The sequence below is a fragment of the Galeopterus variegatus genome, unplaced genomic scaffold (genome assembly GCF_000696425.1).
Source record: "Galeopterus variegatus unplaced genomic scaffold, G_variegatus-3.0.2 Scaffold2851, whole genome shotgun sequence".
Lineage (NCBI taxonomy): Eukaryota > Metazoa > Chordata > Mammalia > Dermoptera > Cynocephalidae > Galeopterus > Galeopterus variegatus.
In genome coordinates, this window is record NW_007728962.1 from 26,194 (window position 1) to 50,948 (window position 24,755).

The following is a 24,755-nucleotide window of genomic DNA, read 5'->3' on the forward strand; positions in this document are numbered from 1 at the left end:
TTTTGTCTTTTTTCCGTGTCCAGCAACGGATCGCAACCCTCAGTGTTGCCCCCGTACCGGACCGGGGACCGGCAACGGGATCGCAAGCCTCGGTGTTGCTCCCGCGCCTCGCTCAGCCAGTGAGCGGGAGCCGGTCTGCATGTGGGATCCGAACCCTCGGACGGGAGCGCCGCCGCGCTTCCCAAGCGGCGCACTATCTAGTGCGCCACCAGGCCGGCCCCTTATGGGAAGGTTTTTGATGATAAATTCAATTTCTTTAATAGGTATAGGGATTTTCAGGTTATCTAATAATTTGAGTGAACTTTGATAGGGCTTTTCAAGAAATTCATCTATTTCATTGAAGTTGTTGAATTTACTGGCATAAAGGCGTTCATAACATTTTGGTTATCCTTTGAATATCTGGAGACTCTGTAGTGATGTTGCCTTTCTCATTCCTGACATTGGTAATTTGTGTCTTCTCTCTTTTTTTCCTCATCAGTCTGGCTAAAGATTTGATTAATTAAATTAATTAAATTTGATTAATTTCATTGATTTTCCCAAAGAGACAGCTTTTAGGTCCATTGATTTTTTTTTTCTATTTTTGTCCTGTTTTGTTTTCTACTTTATTGATTTCTCCTCTGATCTTTATTATTTCCTTTCTTCTACCTATTTTTCCCCTAGTTTCTAAGATAGCTCCTTTCTTGTTTTTGTTTTAAAGATGACTGGTAAGGGGATCTCAACCCTTGACTTGGTGTTGTCAGCACCACGCTCAGCCAGTGAGCGAACCGGCCATCCCTATATAGGGATCTGAAACTGTGTCCTTGGTGTTATCAGCACCGCACTCTCCCGAGTGAGCCACGGGCCGGCCCTCTTTCTTGTTTTAATATAGGCATTTAGTGCTATAAATTTCCCTGCAAGTAACTACTTCAGCACCACAAATTATGGTATGTCATGTTTTCATTTTTCATTCAGTTAAAAATATTTTCTAATTTCCTTTCTATTTCTTTTTAGAATCATAACTTATTTAGAAATGTGTTATTTAGCTTCCAAATACTTGGGTTGTTCCATATATCTTTCTGTTGCTGATTTATAATGCAATTCCATTGTGGTCAGAGAACATATTTCATATGTCTCGAACTGTTTTAAATTTATTGAGATGTGTTTTATGACTCAGAATATGGTCTATCTTTCCATGTGCATGTGAAAACAATATATATTCCATTGATCCCGGGTGGAGTGTTCTGTGAATATCAGTTAGGTCCAAGTTGGCTGATAACGTTGCTCAAGTCTTCAGCATTCTTACTCATTTACTGTGTACTTGTTCTATCAATTACTGAGACAGGGTTGTTGAAACCTTGGGCTGTAATTGTGGATTTACCTATTTCTCCTCTTAATTCTAATGGCCTGGGGCTGGCTGGTTAGCCCAGCTGGTTAGAGCATGCTGCTGATAACATCGATCCCTGCTGCAGCTAGCTGCTAAACAAGCAAACACATAACAATTCCAACGGTTTTGCTTCATGCATTTTAAAGCTCTGTTATTAGGTGCAGAAACATTTAGGACTTGTTCCTCATGAATTGGTACATTATGAAATGACTGTGTTTATCCCAGATAATATTTTTTGCTCTGAAGTCTACTTTATCTGATAAATATAGCCGCTCCAGCTTTTCAAAAAAAGCGTGTGTTGGCATGATGTATCTTTTCCCATTCTCTTCTATCTTTTTGTGTCTTACATTTGAAGTTGGTTCCTATAAGCAGCATATGGCTGGGTAGTGCTTTTTATAGACCATGCACATTTTATGTAATTATTGATATGGCTGGGTTGAAATCAATCATCTTTATGTTTTTCTTTTCTTTTCTTTTCTTTTTTTTTACTTTTTATCTTTTTTCGTGACCGGCAACGGATCGCAACCCTCAGTGTCGTGCCCGTACTGGACCGGGACCGGCAATGGGATCGCAACCCTCGGTGCTGCGCCCGCACCTCGCTCAGCCAGTGAGCGGCCGGTCTGTATGTGGGATCCGAACCCTCAGCGGGAGCGCCACCGCGCTTCCCAAGCGGTGCACTGTAGCAGTGCGCCACCGGGCCGGCCCCCTTTATGTTTATTTTCTAATTGTCCTATTGGTTCTGTGTTCTCTTTTTTTCTCTTTTTCTGCTATCTTCTGGATTTATCTTTGTTTCCGTTATATCCCCTTTGTTGGTCTATTAGCAATAACTCTTTGCCGTGTTATTTTGGTGGCTGCTTTAGGGTTTATCATAGACATCTTTGGCCTGTAAGAGTCTGTCTTCAGTTGACATCACACCACGTCCAGGCAAGCAGAGCCTCCCAACAGCAGGCCTCTGGTCCTTCTCTCCTGGCCTTTTTGTTACTCTTGTCAGACACATATGTTATCAGACCCACGAGGCATTGTTATTTTTGTTTTAAACAGTTTTCTTTTAAAGAGATTTGGAAAAATCTCCCCAGATCTTTGTATCTACTCATGTAGTTACCATGTCTGATGCTTTCTGTATTTTTCTTCCTACCTCTCCTCCCTTTTTCGGGGCCTCCAGTTGCACATCTGTTAGGCCACTTGAAGGTGTCCCACACTTTACTGATGTTTTGTTCCCATATTTTTCCATCTTCTGGTGTGGTTCATCTTGGGCAGTTTCTTTCTTTCTTTCTTTTTTTTCCTTTTTGTCTTTTTTCGTGACCGGCAACGGGATCGCAACCCTCGGTGTTGCGCCCGCACTGCGCTCAACCAGTGAGCGGACCGGTCTCCACATGGGATCCGAACCCTCGGCGGGAGCGCCGCCACACTCCCAAGCGCTGCACTCTACCGAGTGCGCCACCGGGCCGGCCCATCTTGGGCAGCTTCTAATGCTATGTCTTCAAGTTCACTAGTGTTTTCCTCTGCTGAGTGTAATATCCTGTAATCCCTTCTAGGATATTCTCATCTCAGACATTATAGCTTCATCTCCAGAAGTTCAACTTGAGTCGTTCATATATCTCCTATGCTTCCATTTAACATGTTTACTCTCTCCTCGAGCATCTTAAAAATATGAGGGTTCTTCAACAAGTTAATGGGAAGATTCATATCATCTTTTAATTCTCTTTTCCACAAACTTCTTGAAGTACCCTCACATAGAACACAGTTGTAAAGATGGTTTGAAAGTTACTGACTGCCAATTTTATCATTTGTGTCATTCTGGATCCATTTCGGTTGTTTGCTTTTTCTCATTATACACTGTATTTCTCTGTTCTTTTGCATGCTTGATAATTTTTTGATTGATGCTAGACATTACAAAATTTATTGTATTGGATACTGGGTATTTTTATATTCCTAAAAATTTCTTAAGATTTGTTCTGGGAGCTTACTTGGAAATAGCTTGATTCATTTGGTTCTTGCTTTTAAGTTTTTTAGGTGAGGTCAGAGTGGCATTCTGTATAGTACTAATACTCCCCGCTATTACAGCAAAACCTTTCTGAGTCCTGTATTCAGTGCTAAGTGAATTATGAGGTTTTCCACTTTGGCTGGTAGGAAGAGGCACTGCTAGTCTCTGCCCTAGAGTTCTGAAGATTTTGCCTCTGAACCTTTCATGTTGTTTCTTCTCTAGACTTGGAACTTCCTCACATGCACGTGCTGATCAGGACTTCGCTGAATACTGGAGGGGGTGCTCTGCAGATGGCAGAGTCCTCTCTCCTCTCCCTCTGCCTTGTGAACTCAGGGAGACCGCTGGGCTCCTCTTGGACTCTCCTTCCTTCCACTGTGATCTGGAAACTTTCTCCAGGCAGTAACTGGGGAAGCTGTAGGGCTCACTTCACTTGTTCCTTAAATCCGAGGGCTCACTGTCCTTCGTTGCCTGATGTCAACTGTCTTGAAAACTGTTGGATTCGATTTTTAGTTAGTTGTGTCAGAATAAAGTGTGAATCCAGTTCCTACTAATTTATCTCTCTGGAAACAGAAAACTGCATCTTAGCTCAGTTAGGAATAAGAGTTTATGGGGCCAGTGACACTCATTCCCACATTTTCTAGGGGAAAAAGAACTTAGAAATATCCAAGACTCAGAGGAATCAAATTTTTAAAAAGTATTGCAGCAATGTCATAAGAACACAATGATACACTAAAGAAAAAAAACCAATAGTAATTCTCCAATACATCAATACATCCGCAGGCAGCAACTGAAAACCATGATCAACTCAAGGCAGCACTCTGCTCGCTGAAAACACTGCAGCCTCCCCCAAACTGCAGGAATTCCAACCCTCGCGGCACGCACTTGTGCAGCAGGAGCACTGCATGTTGCCAAACACTACACAATAGCCACATATCTCTCCAGGGATTTACAGTCCTCTGCAGACCTTCCTTGTGCTTTTAATTTGTGAATACCTCTTATAGTAACCTTTCTGACTCAGTAGGGAGGGCACTTTCCTTCCATGTGAAGGACATCGAAGGAATTCTGTGTTGAGGAACAGACTTTCATTTTTGGATCGATAGACTCACCTGGAGAACTGTGACCACAGGTTGGGGCACTTGGTCCTTAGAGCAGCAGCTCTGACCTCAGTAGCTGAGATGTAGATTAAGAGTTTTGCTGTAAGATGAGCAGTCCAAGTTTTGTTTTTGTCTCCAGCTCTCTGCTCTCTCCTACCTCTCAAATCCAGTATTAGCACCAGGGAAAAACCAGGAACCATTATTTGTGGTATTAATAAACTTACAAATAGTAATGGATCACGACAGTATAGGTCCCCAAGGTCCTATTTTCTGTTACTAGGCAGCTAAGCCAAGTGTACTTTGAATATTCTACGTGTTCTTGACAGAAGTTTAGCAGTAAGACAAAATAAACATCTTTGATTAAGAATCTAATTGGAAATTAAATTGACTTTTCGATCGGAATGACTGTATCCACTCAGGCAAGTTGCTCTCATGCCCAGATCAGCATTAAATGACCATTTGAGGAGAGCTGGGGCTCCCTTTCCCCACCCCTCCACCCCCCGATTCCCCAATCCAGTCACTTGGGTACAAAAGACTTACTTTTCATAAGCAAGATAAGCCGTTAGAAAGAACGCATTGCAGTGGGGTCCCAGGTGCATTCTGATTTTATATCCAAAGCACAAGAGATGGACATCCCATGACGAGGCTCATCTCTACAGTAAAGACCAGACTAGATGCTTCCTAAGAGGCAGGGTTCTGATTTATTTATACTGGTAGTTCCACTTTCAGGCCCTGTGTATTTGGAGAGACCTCACTTTAACATGGATTACTGAAAAGTGACATCTCACCTTCATGGGTGTCATTCCATTGAGGGGATTGTGCAGTGAGGGCCTTAGGGATGCCAGAGGCAATGAGAAACAGATCTTTGTAAGCACCAAAAATGGAGGGGTGGGGCCCGCCTGGTTTGTAGCTTTGAGCTACAGGCACCATCTTCCTGTGGACACACAAAAGCCTAGAATGGGCCACGTGTTCCTGCTGCTCCTCAGCCCTTCAGAGAACGCAGGGCCCCATGCTATAGCCAGATCTCTATGATGCAACTTCCAATAAGTGATTTTTCTAGCACGGCTGAATATGTGAAGATAAAATATTTACTGCAGCAAGTTTGGCCATGGATATTTTCCTCATTCAGTGAGTATTTATTGCACAAGCTGACCCATCATGCTTGTTTGAAGAGAAAGATCTTTTTAAATTGTAACGCTCTTACTCTACCTCTGGGCAGCCATCTCATTTGTTTTGGAGTATCAACAGCTACCAGAGCAAGTGACTCAGATCTCCTTGCAACAGACTCATTTTGGCTCTTTGATTATAGTAATGTACTAGTGAGTCTAGGAGTCACTGTGTGCAGGAAGAGAGCAATGCATCAATCAGGAAGGGGGAGCTTAACATTTTGCTCAGTCACTAAGTGATGATAATAAAAATAACAATAATGCCAGCTTTGTATACAGTACCTCATTTACTCCTCCAACTTAGATGAAAGTATTATCATTCATCCTTTTTATAGAAAGTGAAACGGGGGCTCAGAGAGGTTAGGTGGCTTTCCCAAAGTCACACAGCTAAAGGTAACCGGAGCCCAGGCACAACCAAGATCTTAACCAAATAAACTTGACTTGTTGGATTGAGTAACACTCTTCTCCTTTTTGGGTCTCGATTCCCTTCTGTATTTAAGGAGGAATTGAACAGGATAACCTTCAGCACTCAAATGCTGGGCTTCTCTGATTCACTCATGGGACAACTTTGCTCAATGCCATGGCATAGAAGGAACCACCTCCCCGCTGAAAACACATCTTGCAGCCAGCAACACATTCAGTGAGAAAAGGGCCTGGGTGATAAGCGTGTGGCTGGAACAGACCAGCCCCCTTCCCCTCCCATGTGTGCTGCACTCACACTGGGTTGGCAAGGGAGCCGCACACAGGAAGTGTGGCAGATCGATAAATGCTTTTGGATGGTGACCACAGGTCCCGCCATCTGTGAAGCTGACAACCACACAGCATATCTGACACCACTTGGCTTGAATGTCTGGGAGATGTTTATTCATTTCCAGAGTGGCTCAAAATTAAAAAGGGGGACCCTGCAGGCCAGAACCAGAAGCCAGCCAGATCATCAGGGCCAATGTCCCGACTGGGGCACAGTGGGGGTGGACCCCAGGCCCAGCTGCAGCTCGAAGGCGTGCCTGCTGCTACCTGAGCCTGGGCTCTAGGGGGAGGGATTCAGGCTGCACTGCCAATCACCTTTACCTAGGACCTAATGATGTAATTACAGCAGTTTCATTTCCCTACACTGGGCAGATCTCTGTTCTCTGAAACAAAGAGAACGAAAGTGATTTAAAAGCAAATGCCTCAAGATTTGAGAATTCCAACTACTCCTGAAAATGTTGGCTGGTGTCAATTGTATGTTCCACCAGCTCATATAGCCCCTTTTGTCAGCTGCAGCCAGTGACTTAAAACCCAGCATGCCAGGCCTTCCTGCTCCCCTCCCCTGCAGCCCCTTGGCCAGCTGGGGAGCTCTGGGATGGGAGATTAGCAAGCACTTTGGAGGGGTGTGAGCATGCATCCACTGTTCTCTCCTGCAGGGACAAAAACCTGTAAACTGCCCAGGAGGACACAGGTGACCCTTTTGTAGGGCCAGGATGAGGCTGAGGTGGGAAACAGGGGCAAGGTGTCTTTCAGCCCAAGGCCCTGTCCCCGCTTTGGGGGTCCCTGAGCCCCATTCCTGAAGTGAGTGCTGCTGGTCAGCTCTGGGAACAGGTGAAGACCTCGTTGGCATGTGCCCAGGGCAGGGGGCACTGGGGCCCATCTGCTCGGGACTGGGTCTCTCCCTGTGAAGCCAGGAAGCCATGAGTGAACACCCTGTGACTCTGTGCCAGACGCTGCCCTACACTCTGTGCACACCTGCCCTATGAGGCACCAGCATCTGCCCCAATTTTGCTTGGCACATTTGAAATGACTTGGTCCAGCTGGTAGGTCTCTGAGAACCTCGTACCCATGACCCTCAGAGGCCAGCCTGCATTGTGCATCTCTCACCTGGCTGCCCCAAGCCCGTATGTTCCTGGACAATGAGAGCCAGAGGACCACTGGGCAGGGGTTGGGGGAGGGAAGACGATCAGATGGCCCTGTGCCCTTAAATAGTCTAATCCCTGTCCCTTGTCATCTCCTGCTGGGATCTGGCTTTTGAGCAAGTCCTGGCTCCTTTTTGGGAAGTCATTCTGGGAGCCATTCACCAACAGTTCCTGACTCTTGCTGGGGACACACAAGGCTGACACAGCCCCTGCCCTCATAGAGCAGACCATGGGGGTGGGGGGACAGACTAGATAAATGAATCAAACCAACCACATGGATCAGGATAATTGTGCCGTGTGCCCCCAAACAGCGGTGCAGCAGGACAGGAAGACACAGGGAGCTCACGTGTGGGCGGGCAGGCAGCCTGGAAGGCTTCCGGGGAGGCGGGATTGTAACTGACACCTGCAGCACGAGTGGGAAGGGATGCAGGGGGTGCTGAGGCAGAGCGTGGAGCTGCCCTGAGGACACGGGAGAACGGCCATGTGAGCAGCAGAGAAAGTGCAGAGGGGCCATGGGAGCAGGGGACAGCAAGGCACAAAGAGGGGACCAGTTGGCCACGGGGAGGACTGCCATGGCTGCAAGTTCATCGTGTCCAGGTGAAAGCCTAGGCGAGGCCGTGCTGGCCAACACCTGAAGGGCTGGGGAAGCCAAGCTGTTTCTGCACCCTCTGGGCCGAGACTCGCCTGGCCAGCAGCATGAGGCCAGGAAGGAGCAGGACTGGAGGGGACCCTAGCCAGAGGAGATGGAGCTTGGCCCCCACCACGTGCTGCCCTGGGTCCTGCCTCCATCTCCCTGACTCGGACTTTCTTTGCAGCTGGCAGTCTAGGCCCGAAAACAATGTGGAGAATCTCCGGCCAGGGCTGTGGTCCGGATGGGCTTCTATTTATAAGCAGAGAGGGGCTGAACAATGCAGCAACTGCTGCCTTAGTGGGTCGCCTGTGGCCTGATCTCTTGTGGGACTCTGGCAGGCCTCAAAGCCAGACCCCAGAGGAGATGGCGAGGGAGGACGGGCTAGACAGCTGCAGGGTGCGAAGCCAGCTGCTACCACCAGCCAGGGTCTGGCCATCTTCATCAAGAAGCGGTTAGCAAGCCCCTGTCTGCATATGGCTTCTGCTAACGTGAGCTGAACAGACTCAGCCTCTGCCCCCACTCTCCCTCCCCAGGGCCACAGTTTAGAGGGACAATCGCAAATACTAGGGCAGAGGCAGCAGAATGGGGGCGAGTAATCGCAAGACAGAATGTCTGCTGTGACTGATGCCCGAGGTTGGTTCATTTTCATGGGGTGGCAGGGCAGATGGTGACAAGCTCAGAGTGTCCCTGGCACGGCGGGCAGGCATTTCTTTCAAAGTGGATACCTTGGAGAAGAGGAATCGCGAGATGCTGGAGGGAGGCCCGGCCTGGCTCTGAGGCTGGACCCAGGATGAAGTCTCTCATGTGACTCGGGCAAACTGCCTCCTCCTGGGCCTTGTATTCTCATCTCAAAGATGTGGGTTATAGTGTCTAGTTCTCGGGGTGAAATGTGAAAATGTCAGGGAAGGAGAGATAGTACGTGGCATATGGTGAGCAGTCAGTGAATTATTACTGTCATAATCAAGCAAGAAAGAGGACTGTGTGTTAGAAACAGCACGTGCAGCGCGTGAGCTGTGCTTCTGTCCAGCAGTGCGAGTGATGCAGCAGCTCCCAGGACGAGTTCCAGGGAACCTGACTCCAAGCAAGAAGGTTCCATGGTAAAAGTGTTTGGGCAACGGCAGACTGCCTCATCTCACTGATTTACAAAGCATATTTGCATATTACAGGCTCCAAAAGTCCTTTAATAAAAAGATCTGTTCAATTTTGTTCTGTCCATTCTTTCCCCAAACTTATTTGACCACGGGGCCCTTTTGAAACATTTTGAAAACAGGAGTTTGGGGCTGACACAATCTCAATCCAATTGCTTTCGTCCCCACAAAAAAAGTGATGAGCGACGAAGAGGCAGCCCAACGAGGGGCACGAGAGCAGGAGAGAGGCAACCCCGTCCCCTGTGTCCCACCCGCGTGTTTGGAGGACGAGGTCAGAAGCCCCGTCTCTGGTAAGGATCTAGGCGTTTTGTTTGCTAAAAAGCAAATGCTTAGAAGTACTGGTTGGGTTTTCTGCGAGAAATTATAACTGAGAACAATGAACTGATGAGAGAGGGGAAAAAAGGAACAACTGGAAAGCCAACCTCAGGGGGAGCAGGGACGCTCCTCCTCCTCCTAAGTATTAATCCGCAACAAACAACGAAGTGGCAGACAGGAGCCGGGTGGGCGTGGGCCACGGTCAGGCAGGAAGAGGGCGAGGAAGGCGTCTCCTCCTGTCCATTAGTCAGGGGCCTGTACAGAGCAGCGGGTCAGAAGCTGGCCGACTGGCAGCGGGGTGACTTGGCCCTGCTCCTGCTTTCATAGTTTCTTTCTTCTGAGAAGGTGCCCAAGAGAGCAGTTTAAATGTAAACCTGTGTCTTTTATCAACAATTTCAGAAAGACCCCTTATTCTGGATAAACATGTCCATGGGAGTCAGGTTCTATTTTTCAGAGACTTTCTGGGTGGGTGGAAGGTATTTAAAAGGTTTCTCAAAATGTGGTCCCTGGATCACCAGCATTGGAATCACTTGCTTGTTAAAAATGCAGATTCAAGGGTCCATCCCAGCTCTGCTGGATCAGAGTCTCAAATGAAAACCTGAGAAGTACTACGTTAAGTTGCATTACAGTGAGGGATGGTCCAGCTCTCAGAGGATGTGGTCACATGTTTGATAAGGGGCCCGACAGCCAGACAGAAAATGCCCCTACCTCCCAAACCAGATGAGGTCCAAGTGGGAACCTGCTTAGGACTGTTTAACTGAATGCCAGGCAAGACCCCATAAGGTGAGAACAAGTGACCACTGTTGGGACCGACTGGGCCGGGTGTTCTGTGTGGACCAGAAACTCACCAAATCCTAACAGCCGCCCTGCCAGACAGGTATTCTACTTTCCATCTTACCAGTGAGGAAGAAAACCTCAACACTAGGGCCGAGTGCCTTGTTCTGGTCACAGAGCTAGTAAGGGCTAGGGTTAGGTCAGCCTGCATGGTCCACACCCTTTCTGTAATGCTGGAGACCTGACCTAGAAAATTCTCTGGAGGCTGCCAACACCAGAAAGCAGAGCTGAAGGCAAGCCCCAGGACACTCATAGGGCCGGACAGGACAGCGCTGAGGGACCACGAATTCAGCCGCATCACTATACAAGGGGACCTGTATTTTTGCCCAGATCAGGAGCCGGGTTTACGAGCATCACTGTGTAATTAAGGTTCTACCTGTCCCTGAGAAGACCAGCTCGTGGCCTGTCACTGTCCTGCCATCTGAAGCACCAATTATGAACGTATGACATTTGTCTGGAAAAGCCAAGCAAAACATGACCTAGCTCATTAAATCTACCTTCCTCCTTCTCCTTCCTGCTTTTCCTGAGTTGCAGCCCTGTGACTGCCGCCTGCCCATTCCAACACTCTGCTCCAGACGAGCTGCTGTGGGGCGTCCACCTGAGCCCCCATTGTGGAAAGGCTCATCATGTTTCCGGACAGGCGGGATCCAGTGTGCATTCCCAGCCAGACATCTAGCAGCTTGGGCTCAGGGATGCAGGCCGGCTGGCTGAGCTGACCTCTGTCACCTGCCAGTGCAATCGACCCCAAAAAAGGAACTCGGAGGGGCTCACAGGCCAGCAGCACATTCCTCTGGGGCTGCCGCCCGACAGTGAGTGGTGGGGGCGTTATCTGGCCAAGCACAGCTGATATGGCCTTATGGAGAGATGTCACATGCCACCTCAATGGAGGATTAACGTAGAGAATTTGAGGTCAAAGGTTTAGGCTGAACCAGCTTCTATTTATAAAAAGGAGCCTTGGGTAGGACGGAAACAGAAAGGTAGGGAAGACTGGCTGGGCCTGGGTGCTGGTCGGCAGGCAGGCTCGGTACCTAGTACATGGCCCCCTTCAGCACTAGGCCCTCCGCTGAGAGATTTTCCCACCAAATTTTGAATCTCTTTGTCTCAAGATGGCCCCTGTGTACAAACTAACAAGAGCACGTGGGAGAAAGACACCTGTGACTGGCTGTGAATGTCTGGGGGACTGTCCCCTTGCTTCGTGGCTGAGGAGGCCTCTCATGAACACAGAGTGGAGAAGGTGAGAGGCTCTTCAAGGCCACAAGGACCAAAAAGGGTACACATTAAAATGCTGAAGTCCCCAGCTTTCCACAACAGGTAGAGCCCCGAGTTAACGCAAAATGTGGACAGTTCCTCCCTCTTCTCCTCTAAACTGCACAGAGAGCAGGAGACTGTCACCTAGACACCCACAGACCTAGTTTCAGGTCCTGGCTCTGCTGACAGATGGTTCAGGGAGGGGTTCCTGGACCCTAACAGTGCTATACTTTGAGACTTCCCTTCTCAGGAGCTTAAGAAACCACTGGACACAAAACCAGTTGGGTGTCCAGGCCTTATTTCAGTCCTACTGAATCAGAACCTCCAGGATGGAGGCTTGTGAATCTACACTTTATGAAGAACTTTCCAGGTGGAGCGTAGGTACAGGCAGGATGGGGACCACCAGACCAGGCTGTAGCACAGTGGACATGCTGTGGTCTACCCTCCCTAACAAGCCAACAGAACCAAGAAGGTCATACCGGCTGTAACATGACAATATAATATCACATCAAACTTTCATTAAAACATTAAAAAAATGCAACTTTCTCATATGTAAAACTCTAACCACTGTCCCTTTCCAGTCCTCCCTGCTAAGACCCAAGCCAAAGCACTGGCATATCCTGGGCCTGAAAGATAAATTCTCATACCTGCTTTCTATGTGAGGGGGTCCTTGTTTGTCAGCAGCTGTCTAGGGTATCGTAGGCCTGAGAAAAAAAATACAGCCAGGCCTGGAAGACACTGCATTATAGAGAAATAAACACTTTAATAAAACTGAAACAATCATTTCTAGGCCACGCTAGCAAACACTGTTGTCAAATCCAGCACCGTCCTGCTAGTGGTATCGGGCAATAGCAACATCTTTGCAACTCCTACGTCTGCCCAAGGGTTATCTGCACTGTGGTTAACAGAGTGGGCTAGGTGTGGTCACCAACATCACTGTCACATACTGGAGATAAAGGCTGCCTCGCAACCAACTGCCCATCTCCTCTCCAGAGTAGAACTGTGCTGTAGGCCACACGGCACTAAGAGCCACATTGGGATGAACTGAGGAGGCTGACCACAGGGCAGCACACTGTCACCCACACTCAGCTGACGACACACTGGTCTGTTTGCCACATCTGCCTCATAGCTGGCTGTGACTCTACTTAAAGGTGCTAGTAAGGCTTCTGAAACTCAACTGCAGCCTGCATACGTGAGCTTCTACCTCCACCCAATCACACACACAGCAGGCCCTTTGCGGGTCCTGATAAACAAATAACTGCAAAAAGGACATGCAGAGGAGATAGCAAGTGATGGCCTCAGAAAGGCGGCCCACCAGCACTTGACTCTCCCCACATGGAGGGCTCCAGGCACAGGTGAGGCCTGGGCAGAGCCCACTCCCCTTCTTTGCCAACACCCCAGGCCGGCTACTTTTGACGCCATCCTTGAACACACACTGCTGGCTGATGGAGGCTGTGCCGGGTTCTCAGAGCCACAGAAAGGGGAAACTTCTTACTTGGCTGTGACCTAAAAAAACCCACATATATTCTGTGTAGAAACAGACCAAACAGTTTAATAGCAGGGGGCAGAAACCCAAAAATGAAGTGTAAAACAGAACAAGCAATCCAGCATCTCTTGAGTTTTGGTTTCTTTTGTTCCCTTCTGTCTGTGTGTTTCAGTGAGAATGTCCATTTTTAACAGCCTGCTCCAGCACTTCTTGGTGAAGGGAGCTGAGAATGCAGGTGGCCACAGGAACTGCGAGGAACGCCGCCACCCCTCAGCTTCTCCAGCCACCAAACCCCTGGACGGACCTGCAAGGAAGCAGAGGCGAGGTGGCGTGAGCTCCGGCTCTGACCGAGGAAGGGCTGCGGCGCCCAGGCGGCTGCCTGTGCTCACTGCCAGGACTGTGAATTCTCACGCCGCGAGACACCACCAAAGCACAGAGTGAGGACCACACACACAGGACCCGGCGATAGGCCGGGAGCCCAGGTCTGCACGGAGCTCCTGACGCGCTAACAGGGAAGAAGGGAAGGCATCTCCTAATCCTGCCTTCCAGTCCTGCGCCCACCAGAAGGCATGCTCTCCGGCCTCCTGGCCACAGCCCTTGAGCGAGGCCTGGCACCCCTGCCGTATTCCCACAAAGACCAGCAAGTCCACAAAACCCAAACACTTCCAGGACAAGCTTTTAAAACAGGAAGTGTGGGAACAAAATGCACAAACCCAGCAAGAATTAGTATTTCAACGGTTTTCACAGACCAGACACTCTTCCACCCTTATTTAATGCTTTTAATTAAGGTCAGACTCAAAAAGGGAGATAGGTACTTACGAGTTAGATGATCCAAAGCTGAATGCTGAAAAGGAAGTGAAAAGGGTAGTCAGAGCACACACACACTTGAAGGCCAAGTTCCTTCCCTCCCTTATTTCCTATGGAAAGTCCTCCTGGGCCCCCACTGTCTGCAGCATGGCGGGAGGTGCTCATAGCTGCCCTTTATACTAAGCTCACCCTCTGGAGCTGCCAAGACCCAGGGGAGATGCTTTACTCTTTCAGAGTCATCTTCTTAGTATTTTAGGGTTCTCCCTTCAGCCCCCACCCTGGTAGTAGGCAGAGGGTCTTGGGCACAGCCCCTCTTACATAGCTGCATGGTACCACACAGGCCCATTTCTTTAGGAAAACTTGTTTTGTTTTTGTTTTTTCTATTTTCCATCCACTTGCTTCCTCTTCTAGGGCCAGAGAAGCAAGACACTTGGGCTCTAGGTCTGGCTCTGTTGCTAATCGCGTGACTCTGTCCAAACCACTGAGCCCCTCGGAGTCTGTTTCTTCATTTGTAAGACAATAATCATGCCTAATTCTGTGCCTTATAAGTTTGTGGCAAGGACAAAACAGAACATACACATTCTGCTACCTGGAGCAGTGTTAAACAAACACAAGACATTTTGTGAAGTTTCTACATCTTATTTTTTGCATCTGCTCGCTGTGATTTTTAAACCAAGGCCTCGTAATACCATTATTATCTGGGGTTCTCAAATCCAGAGAGAAAATCAAGTCAGTAATTTCTTTATTTGATAAGAAATGGCACAATGTTGCAAGGCTAATTAAAACTAAAAAAGAACATTTTATTTTTCAACCATTTTCAGCTTTTAAAATACTAAATCATCAGGTAAAAAACACTCATTTACGTGGGGAAGAAGGTATTTATTTGAGAAAATGGCAGGCGGGACCACCGTGTTCGTGAGGGAAGAGCGGGGCCACACCTACCTCCTACACTGGGTCCAAAACCAGAGAAGCCACTGCTCGGGGTCCCAAACCCAGAAGTCTGTTGGGACAGTGAGCCAAAGGCAGGAGCGTTTTGACTCGCGAGGGCGCCAAAGGACGTGGTGTTGCCGTTGCTCCCAAACCTGGGTGTTGGTGAGAAAGGGAACTGTGGTTAGCACAGCCTCTCTGCCGCCTGCGAGCCTCAGCCCACCGCCGCGAGTCTCGGGATGCCCAACGCATGACTGTGGTGACAGGCTTGGTCTCAGGCTCTCAGAAGAACGCCCAGAGCAAACCTCTATCCCGGCTGTGGGGAGAAAAAGAACAGAAACACAACATGGAGTGCAGCCCGGCTAGCGCTCCAGTTTTCGTCCATTGTCTGGAGACTCGGGCATCTGGAAACTCAGCAGCACCACGTTCTTGTTCTTCTACCTCCAATAAGTCTTCAGTTTTATTCCATCATGTTAGCACTGCTCATTTATTGATCACCCGCCTCCCCCATTTATCTATCTCCACCTCTTCTCGGGATCTCGATTCTATGATTCTATCTTCTTTTAATGATGAGATAAAAAGCCTTTTGCATACAAAGATTGCCCCTCTATCTGTATGTACCTTTTTTTTTTTTTTTTTTTGGCACTTTCAAGTCATTTTCTTCAGAATTTTGTGTTTGTTTCTGAATCAATAAATAGTATACAAAACAAGTGAAAATGGCCACCACTCTCCCCATGCTGGGACGATGCCCTGGGCAACCTCACTGAGGGCTTTTTCCTCCGGATTTGGTCCAGAAAATGCAGCTGAGAGACATAGTAGAGCCCCTTGGATCACTTTCAAAGGCATTCAGGGGGCGGGGAGGGCCTCTGGGGCCTGGAGGTGACTGGGTGAGGAAATGGGTCAGTGTGTTTTGGGAGAAGAGACGGTGCCTGGGGCAAACGTGCCACGTTTCCTCTCGGGGACGAGGCCAGGGGCCGCTGGCAATGGGCCTGCCCGGAGCGCTCCTGTCTCTCGCTCCCTGTGCCTCGGCCGCTCAACAGCGCAGCCCTCTCAGGTGCCTGCCAGGGTCAGAGACGGGCTCACGGCCAGGACCTGGGAAAAGGTAATGGGCTCTTTCACACACTTAACTCCTGAGCTGGTCCTTGTTAGCCCTGTTCTAGAAAATGGAACTAATGGGCCAGTCAGGATTGATGTGGGAGAGCCACCCCATGGCAGAAGATGACACTTTTCTACTAGTAAAGAGAACAGCTGGTTTCAAATAAATAAATGAAGTCGGTCCCTAACTCTCTTTTCAAAGCTCCTTACCTTTAATTCTTGGGGTTTCCTGAAGGGAAACTTAAAAGACTTATTAGTTTCTACATGAAATCTAAAGAACAACACTTCAGCTGGCTCACTTTCCCTGAAACTTTTCAGCATCTTTTGTGAGAGGGAACGGTATAAATAAGAACATACTTTAGCTTATTTTCGAGATAAAGATTCTATCATCTTGCCAAGACTTATCCCAAGTACCTCTATAAATCCCCCAAACAAAATTATTCTCCCCCACCCAAAATCTTCAGCTTTATACGTCCTGAGCCAGGTATTGAGGGGGAGAAGTGTTTTAGAGTCACTTTCAGGCATTAATACCTTCTTTAAATGAGAGACTTTGTAGTCATCACCACATACATTTTATAGGGACTTTGTGGTGTGGCAAAGGCTATTTTTTCCTTGGGGTTTTGGCAAACACACTGAAACTCCGAGGACCTTAAAAGCAAACCCCTACCATGGCATTTTCAAGTAAAGAGGTGCACAGGCAGCAAGAGCAGCTTCAGAGTTGAATGAACAAGCCTCCTCCATGTGCAGGGTGCCCACGTCGTGCCCGGGCTGAAGCTGGACCCAGGGCTGTGCGCTGCATGCTCACTCTGGGGGTCTGGAGTGAGCAGGGGACATGAGGGTAAGGGGGTCTAATACAGAACAATCCCAGGAGAAAAGAATCTAGTGGAAACTATTCATTTGGAATTTCCCAACAGTTGTTGTTACACAAGGGCACTCTTAGCTCTGGAGTAGCCAAGGCAGGGCTGTTTTTCTTCCTTTAACCCAACGAGGAGAATGGGGGCTCTGACGACCAGCAACACAGCTGATGTCACCCACATAACAGAGCCTGGCTTGAAAGAAATGAGCCTGCCCTAGAAAGGAACAGGAATCCTGGAGACTTGTTTGCCAATTTAAGGGAGGGGTCTTCAGTTCACCATCAAAAGTTTGGAAAATGCAAGGACATTCTTTTCAGAACCAGAGTCCTGGGCCCCAGTGCCTTTGGCTGGCATGAGCCTGTGGGTTTCCCCAGGTGCCTCCCCAGGGGGCTTACCCGAATCCTCCTGCGCTGGCAGCTGCAGTACCCTCTCCGAACACTTTGCCTCCCGTCGAGCCCAGAGGGCTTGTAAAGGCTGGGGCTGAACCGAATGCTGGCACCCCTCCAAACCCAGGGGATCCCCCAAAAGTAGGAGGGCTGCCAAACACTGGAGCAGCACCGAAGCCACCTGAGCAAAACAGAGGCAAACAAACAGAAATAGGGAGAAAGAAAGAAAGAAGGGAGGAGACAGGAAGAGAAGACATGAGCAATGAGAAACCAAATCAAAAGAGGAAGGAAAAAAAGGGAAAATAGGATGTTAGAAATTCAAACACAAAGAACTATAATAAAGGACAACACCCCTTCTATCAATAACAATTAAAAACAAAAACCCAACCGCACCCTCCATTTCTAACAGAGGGTCTGGGGTCCACTCAGGAGCGTTCCTGCAGACCCTGTGTCTGTCTGAGAGATCCCCAAATCCCATGCAGAGGCAAGTCGGGCTGTCATCGTGAAGTCCCGTGAAAGCAGACCACCACCAAGGGCTGCTTGGTGCACCTTAGACCCTGCCCAGCTCCTCCGAGCTGTTGGGAGACAACTCATTGAAAAACCACTCTCAACACCCCACTCCCTACTACCAGCTGTCAAAAGGTGACAGATTTTATTACTTATCAGCACAGAGGCAAGGCATTTAGCTTCATGGAAACTCGAATTATAAAATTAGAGGCTCAAACTCCTCTCAGGGACAACCTGTGAATTGGGTTCCAGCAGGGATGGAGATGTGCATGCTGGCGCCCAGCCAGGGGCTTCTTATTTATTTACAGCCGGAGGATGCCTTGCACGTCCCTCAGTAGAAACTCCCTCTCTCTATCTCTGGCAAATAAGAATTTTTTTTCAAAAAATGCTTTCTTTCTGAAGTCTGGAACTACTCCTCAGTAAAAACCACAATGAATTTCTTCTTTGGAGGAAGGCTGCTGCATTTATAATAAAATAATAAGTCAACTGTGAGGGAAGTCTCGAAGTCCAGAAGCTTCTGTAAGCTGCTAACCCGGCTGCTCAATGGACATAGGCTGGGTGGGGGCAGTGCGTACACAGGTGACCACACAGAAAAGGGTCAGGTCGTGCATGTGGGAGCCTCATCTGATGGGTGGTGATGCCCATCAGGCAGGAAGACAAAATGTCCTCCCCTGAGCTATTCTTTACACTTCTGACGGGGGGTTCCCAAACCTCCAAGATATTGCTCAAATCTTTCTAAGGTATCAGAATAGACCCTCAGCAAGTGTGTTGAACTGAATGGAATAAAATGGTACAAGACGTGCTGTAGAGGGCACCACTCTCCACAGTGGGCACGACTTCTTAAATGACTGCTCGCCTGTGAGCCACATGCCGGAGGGAGTAATGGTGGCCTGGTAACAGCCAAGGAGATGCTCAGCCTGACGAGGCAGGGCCTTTACTGTCGCCCATTTCACAAGGTGAATCTGGGCTTAGATAGATGAATCTGGCCTTCTTATCATAAACACAGTCACACCACAAGCTTCTGCTACCTGAATCAGGAAAGATCAAACACTGGGTATAAAAGCTGTCAGCTGGATTCTTCAATTAACCATTATTTTGTGATTCAATTATGTGCTTATTTACCATTAACAGTGGTTACGCATTGAGATGATACTTTTTGCTAAGACTCGTGTTTGGGTTAACATTGTGCATTTTAAAATCTTGAGTGAAATTCCAAGCCATGGTAATGGAGACTGTTGGGTTACAAATATAACAGGCTGGAAAAAAGAAGTATATAAAACCTTTGCAGGTGAATTATTTACGACTGATCACATATCTAGTTACGCTTTCTTCCTAGACACACAAGGTTATGAGTGCCTTGTACTCAATATTGTTTAGACTTCTTGGTGAAAGGTGAGTGAAAAATGAGAGGTCGCAATGATACAGAAAGTGAACTGGGTGGGGAGGGGAGGAGATCCCACACACACGTGTGTGCATACACGCATGCACACAAACACACAATATGCCCCCAGCGACAAATCTGGGACATAACCAAATGAAACAGGAAGAGAATGGTCACTTTGGTCATATTTTTTGAGACAGGCAACTCACTCCTGATGCCCGGAGGGGTTTGATTTTATTAGATACCATATTTTCATGATTTTCTTCTCCAGAAGAAGCAGAAGTTTACTAGTAATCAATAATAATAAAATTTCTGATTTACTGAGGGCCCACTATGTGCCAGTCGCCTTACAACAGTTCGCTTTAATCCTCCCAATAAGCCTGGGATCCTTCCTTCACGGGTAAGGAAACCAAGGCATAAAGAACGCACCACTTGTCTGATATTAGCAGGTAAGTGGTAGAGCAGGGATGGGAACAAGGTCTGCGTGACTCACAAGGCCACTTCTCATCTCCCCGCTAGCACTCCCTGTCTCCCTCCATTATCATAGACCCAACAGACTGGGGATGGTGGCAAGGCCATTTTCAGTCTGTCCCACCTTCCATCCTCTCCTCAGACAACCTTCAGCAGTATTATTTCCTAATGTAATTTTACTAATGAGAGGATGAATACTTCTGGAATTTTTCAAAGACCCATCCAAACCATCAACCTAAAATCCCTCTTAAAGCAATAAGTGATAATCCTGATGCCTTTGGCATTAGCAGTGCCTGGGCAGGAAGGCTAACTCCTCTATTTGAAGCAGCCTTTCCTCCTGCTCAGTACTTTAAGGCACCTCCTTTGATAGAAGGAGCTCTCTGAGAAGCCGTACAACTTCTGCAGTAATAGAAAGACGGAGTTCCTGAAACACAAGGGGCAGTGGTCTTTCTTCCACTCTCAGGTTCAAGTTTTTGGTTACTAGTTCATTCACCTCATGTATCTGAAAGGTAGCTTTCTCTGTTAGGGCCCTCAATCTAGGTGGTTTTGTGGGCAAACAGTCAAATAGAAAAAATATTCTGGAAGGTTGGAGGGTACATTTTCTCTAAGACTGAAAAAATAAAAGGGTCAGATTCTCAAATCAATGGGGACATGATCCGAGGATAAGGAACCACATGTAAGAAAAACATAAGAGTCAAAGAAAATATTATCAGGTTCCCTAAAAAATAAATAAATAAAAAGTCATAATGACTAATGAGCTAAAATTTCTCTGACAAATGATCATATTTGCCTTTTTTAACTAGGGCCAAAATCTTTGTAGCCCTTTCATTTTTAAATCATTCACTGGGTGTGTGTGTGTTTGTGCGTGTGTGTGAGTGCATGCACAAGAACACGACCAAAATAAAGCTGTGATGCACACATTTCTAGTCCATTTTAAATTCTAGGAAACGAACAAATTCTAGGAAAAGAATATTAAAAACTGACAACCAAAAACTAAGCTACCCAAGTCACAGGTCTTAGGAAGGTGCACGGTGCATCTGGAAACAGCAGCACTTCAGGCTCTAATGTGTGAGATTCCATGTATTAATTTGCGGCGGCCCCAGTTGTAAAGTAAGTCAGAGCCACCTACACATCTGGTCCTCAGGTAGGACCCTTCCTGTGGAATTAGCGTATTTTCAAAGTATCCCATACATACAAGGGTGAAGTATCCTGCCCATTTACCCATGGGGAGTTTGCTTTAAAGAGCTGCTGTTTCTTTCTCTCCCTTAAAAAAATCTAACAACAGGGGCAGGAGTACAGACCCTCTGTAGATCTCAGGGACAGAAGCAGGGTGGAGAGGCAGTTTACAGAAACAAAGTATATATTTTCCTACCTAAACACACATAGTTGTCTAAAATTTTTACCTATAAATGTATAATATATTATTATAAGAAGGCACAGAGTTTATAAATGTTTATTTTAAAAGTAATGCTGGGATACTGGTAATGTATTCTTTTTTTTTGATACATGGATATACTCCAACTGTGAAAATTAATTGAGCCGTATATTTATGATACTGTGGATATTACATATATACATGTATATGTAATATACATACATATATTATACTTCAATTAAAAGTTTTTTTTTAAAAAGGTGATTTGGGAAAGAGGGCAAAATGATGTAGACATAAGAAATTAAACATTACCTGTCTTAATCATCACAGGTAATGGACACCCAAACAAGTCTGTGACTCAGGATGCTTTCTTGTTTATAGTAGTTATCACTTTTTATGTGTTTCCTTAACTTTGATTGTTCTGCAATTATTAAATATTTACAATGTTTTCTTCCCCCCAAAAGAGTCTAAGCTCTCTTAAGGGTTGTTTTATTTGCATCCTATCCTTTTTAGCATGTCTCAGAAGACATGGAACAATGTTAGAAACACAGTAGATGCTCAATAGATATGAAAGATAAATTGGAAGAAAAGGTAACTTCATACTCCAACCCTAATCCTTTGAGATACCCACCCTAGAGATATCTCCTTCCAGGTATTTATACATAAATAAATATATTAAAAAAACCATAACTAATATGTACAGGAGTACCTGTTTTATTTGGAGTAGAAAACCCGAAGCCTTGGGATGCCACACTTCCTCCTCCAGAGCTAAAAGTGCCAGCAGGTTTCTGTTCTCCAAAGGATGAGCTGGCAAATCCACCAAATGTCTTGGCCCCACTGTTTCCGAACAGATTAGAAGTATCTGAGGGATGAAGAACATGTGTGAGAAGAATCAGAGGGAGAGGAATATCCTTATTATTTTTCAGGACAGAGAAGGGAGAAACCTCTGTTGGGAGTATGGGGAGATGGAAGTGGCAGAGAAGCCTAGGATCCAAGGGTGCTGGGCTGTAGAGAAACAGATCCCTTCTCTGATTTTCATGCACCTTGATGATGTGTTTTTAATCACTCTGGCACCCAGGCGCATGATTTCCTGGCATGATTCCACAGGCACCCAAAAAAAGGGCAGAGAGGCCCCACTGAGAGGCTCCTTTGTAAAAACTCATCCGGGTGCTCCTACAGGTATCAGGTCCACCCAGCAACAGAGGACCGATATCTCAGCTTCACATGGGACCGCTTTCTTCTGAAGGACAGGGCTGTTTTCATCGGTCTCTTCACTCGAAGACCGAGTTCAAATTTTGTCAAACTAGGGAAATTAAAGTTAGAGCAAATTCAAATCAAGCATACGGCTTCTAGCACTGGCTTTCTGCTTTTATAGTCAAGTTCAATATGTTTGCTGTTGCCTAAGCTGCTCAGAGAATAGGAAGCGAAACAAGAAAAACCATGGTGCTCCTATTTCTTTTTTTTTTTTCCTTTTTGTCTTTTTTCATGACCGGCAACGGATCGCAACCCTCAGTGTCACACCTGTACCGGACCGGGACCGGCAACGGGATCGCAACCCTCGGTGCTGCGCCCGCTCCTCGCTCAGCCAGTGAGCGGGAACCGGTCTGTATGTGGGATCCGAACCCTCGGCGGGAGCGCCACCGTGCTTCCCAAGCGGCGCACTGTAGCAGTGCACCACCGGGCCGGCCCATGGTGCTCCTATTTCTGATCTGACAGGAGCAGAGGATGTACTCGAGAAGGCCAGCAAGACTTTCAGTCTGATTTCCTCTTTCTAAGAGGTTCAATTAAGCCCTTGACCTTTTAGACGCTTATCTAGTGGGTTACTCCCTCCCTCAACTATGCACTGAATCCACTCTAAGACTTAAAGAAAAAAGAAAATGAGCCTAAAAACCAAGGTGGTTGAGAAGTATTTTTGTCTGTTATAAGAAATGTAAACTTGATAGGCAATATATAAACAGCCAAAGTCATAGGCACAGCAGCGGCCACTCAGAAAACACAAACAGCACATTATATATAAGTTCTTCTTTAACCACTTTTTTTTTGAGGGGGGGACAGGGAAGGAATAACCTCATGTTTTCCCACCATGTTTGGATGAGTGTTTTATTAAAATTAGTTTGTACCCCTAAAAGGCTGGGGGAAGCTATTCTGAAATGGCATGGATGCCCAAAGAGACAGGCATAAATAGGAGGTAAAATACATGCTCTGGGTAATCTCTGGGTGGGTAATGCAGAGCTGACTATGTCACCAAGTGGGGAGTACAAATGTCTGTATAAGATAATTCTCCCCAAGCCAATCAGGTGCTCCTGGTGAAGGGAGCACTCAAAGTCACTCTCAAAATCAAGCTGTTGGAAGGGGTGCCCCACCACAAACCTGTCAATTTCTCAGGCCTCTCATCTTGCTCTGCTGCGAAGTCCACCCCAGTGGGAAATGCAACATGGTTAATACCTCCATTTGTATGGCTCTTGATCTACAATCCGGGACGTGAGTGGCCTTACTTCAGGGACACGGCCACCTCACATTTCTAGGCACCAATAACATAGTATCAGAAACTTGGCCCACCACATGGTGACTGCTCTGTAAATACACTGATGATGATTTAAGAGCTTGGCTAAGGACCCATATGTTGGGTAGTCAGGCACTGACAGCTGGAATGATTAAGAAATCCCTTTCTATCACCCTCACGTTTGGTACCACAGGATTATTTATCCCCTGGTGGAGTCTGATCTTTCCCTTAATGAGCTAGCCCAAGGTTAATATGATTCCTTCAATGGCAGTATATTTAACACTGGAGACAAAGAACAGGCTTCTCAGCCATTCTTTTTACTTGGTATTTCAAGAACAGAGGGCTGCAATTTTCTGACTTTGTTAGTGCTAGCAATGCAAAATTCCAAACAGCAGACAGATTCAAGTGCAAGATTAGGGTTGGATCTCCTCTTGGAGAAATTTGGTGAAACCATATTAAATGAGAGGTGAAATGACTTTACTGGGACAATGTTGGGAGACTTTAATTCCTGAGAAGTCAGAGACCATTTAGAAGTCTTTGGGTTTATCTTTTTCTCTCGTTAAGAATCCACTGTCTTTAAGATCTCCATAGCATATCATAGTGGAATAAGCATGTCGTTTGCAGTCAGACCCGGGTTAGATTACCCAATAGCTATGTGACCTTGGGCAAAGAGTCCCAGCTTCCTCACATATAAAACAGGGATAGCAATTCTGACTAGGGACAGCAATTCTGACTATGCACAGCTGCTGGGAAGATGAAATGAGTTAATGCATGTAGAGCGCCCAGGGTGACATAAGGTAGACTCTCATGAAAGATGGCTTCCCTTCTCTTTTGCTTTAATTTCTCCTCCTTCTACAACTCAATCACATTCACTGTTATAAAACACAGAGCAATCAGCAATAGAATATTAAATCCTTTCCATTTTGCAAAGACCCCAAGAATTACACCATTAATGCTATAATACTTGTCATTTGCAGTCTCAAAAGGAGTGCTGCATGTTGAAACGTTCCACCATTTATTCAAGCTGCTCTAAAACAAAGTGGCATAAAATGATGTCTGCTTCTTTCCATTTCTATGGTCAACAGTGTGTTTCTTGGTTCTTTCGTAATGGCTCCAAAATAACAGTGTCTAGCTAGCTTTTGAAAATACGGTAGGCTGGCTGGTTAGTTCATTCGTTAAAGCTCAGCCTTATAACACACCAAGGTCATGGGTTCAGATCCCTGTACAAGTCAGCCGCCAAAAAAAAAAAAAAAAAAAAAAAAAAAAAAAAAAAAAAAAAAAAAAAAAAAAA

General features: G+C 46.7%; 1 protein-coding gene across 2 annotated transcripts in view; it reads right to left on the reverse strand.

Annotated features, from left to right (window-relative positions):
* Positions 1–12,415: 12,415 nt before the first annotated feature.
* The window catches only part of NUP214 (nucleoporin 214kDa), a 99,999-nt gene continuing 87,659 nt past the window's right edge, over positions 12,416–24,755 (reverse strand). For both annotated transcript variants that reach the window (XM_008583206.1, XM_008583205.1), the window contains exons 32-36: positions 21,671–21,823; positions 17,237–17,408; positions 14,908–15,047; positions 13,978–14,002; positions 12,416–13,462 (exon numbers count right to left, since the gene is read on the reverse strand). In XM_008583206.1, the coding sequence (XP_008581428.1) occupies positions 13,429–13,462; positions 13,978–14,002; positions 14,908–15,047; positions 17,237–17,408; positions 21,671–21,823 (524 nt within the window). In that variant the 3' untranslated portion in view covers positions 12,416–13,428. The remainder of the gene's footprint in view (positions 13,463–13,977; positions 14,003–14,907; positions 15,048–17,236; positions 17,409–21,670; positions 21,824–24,755) is intronic.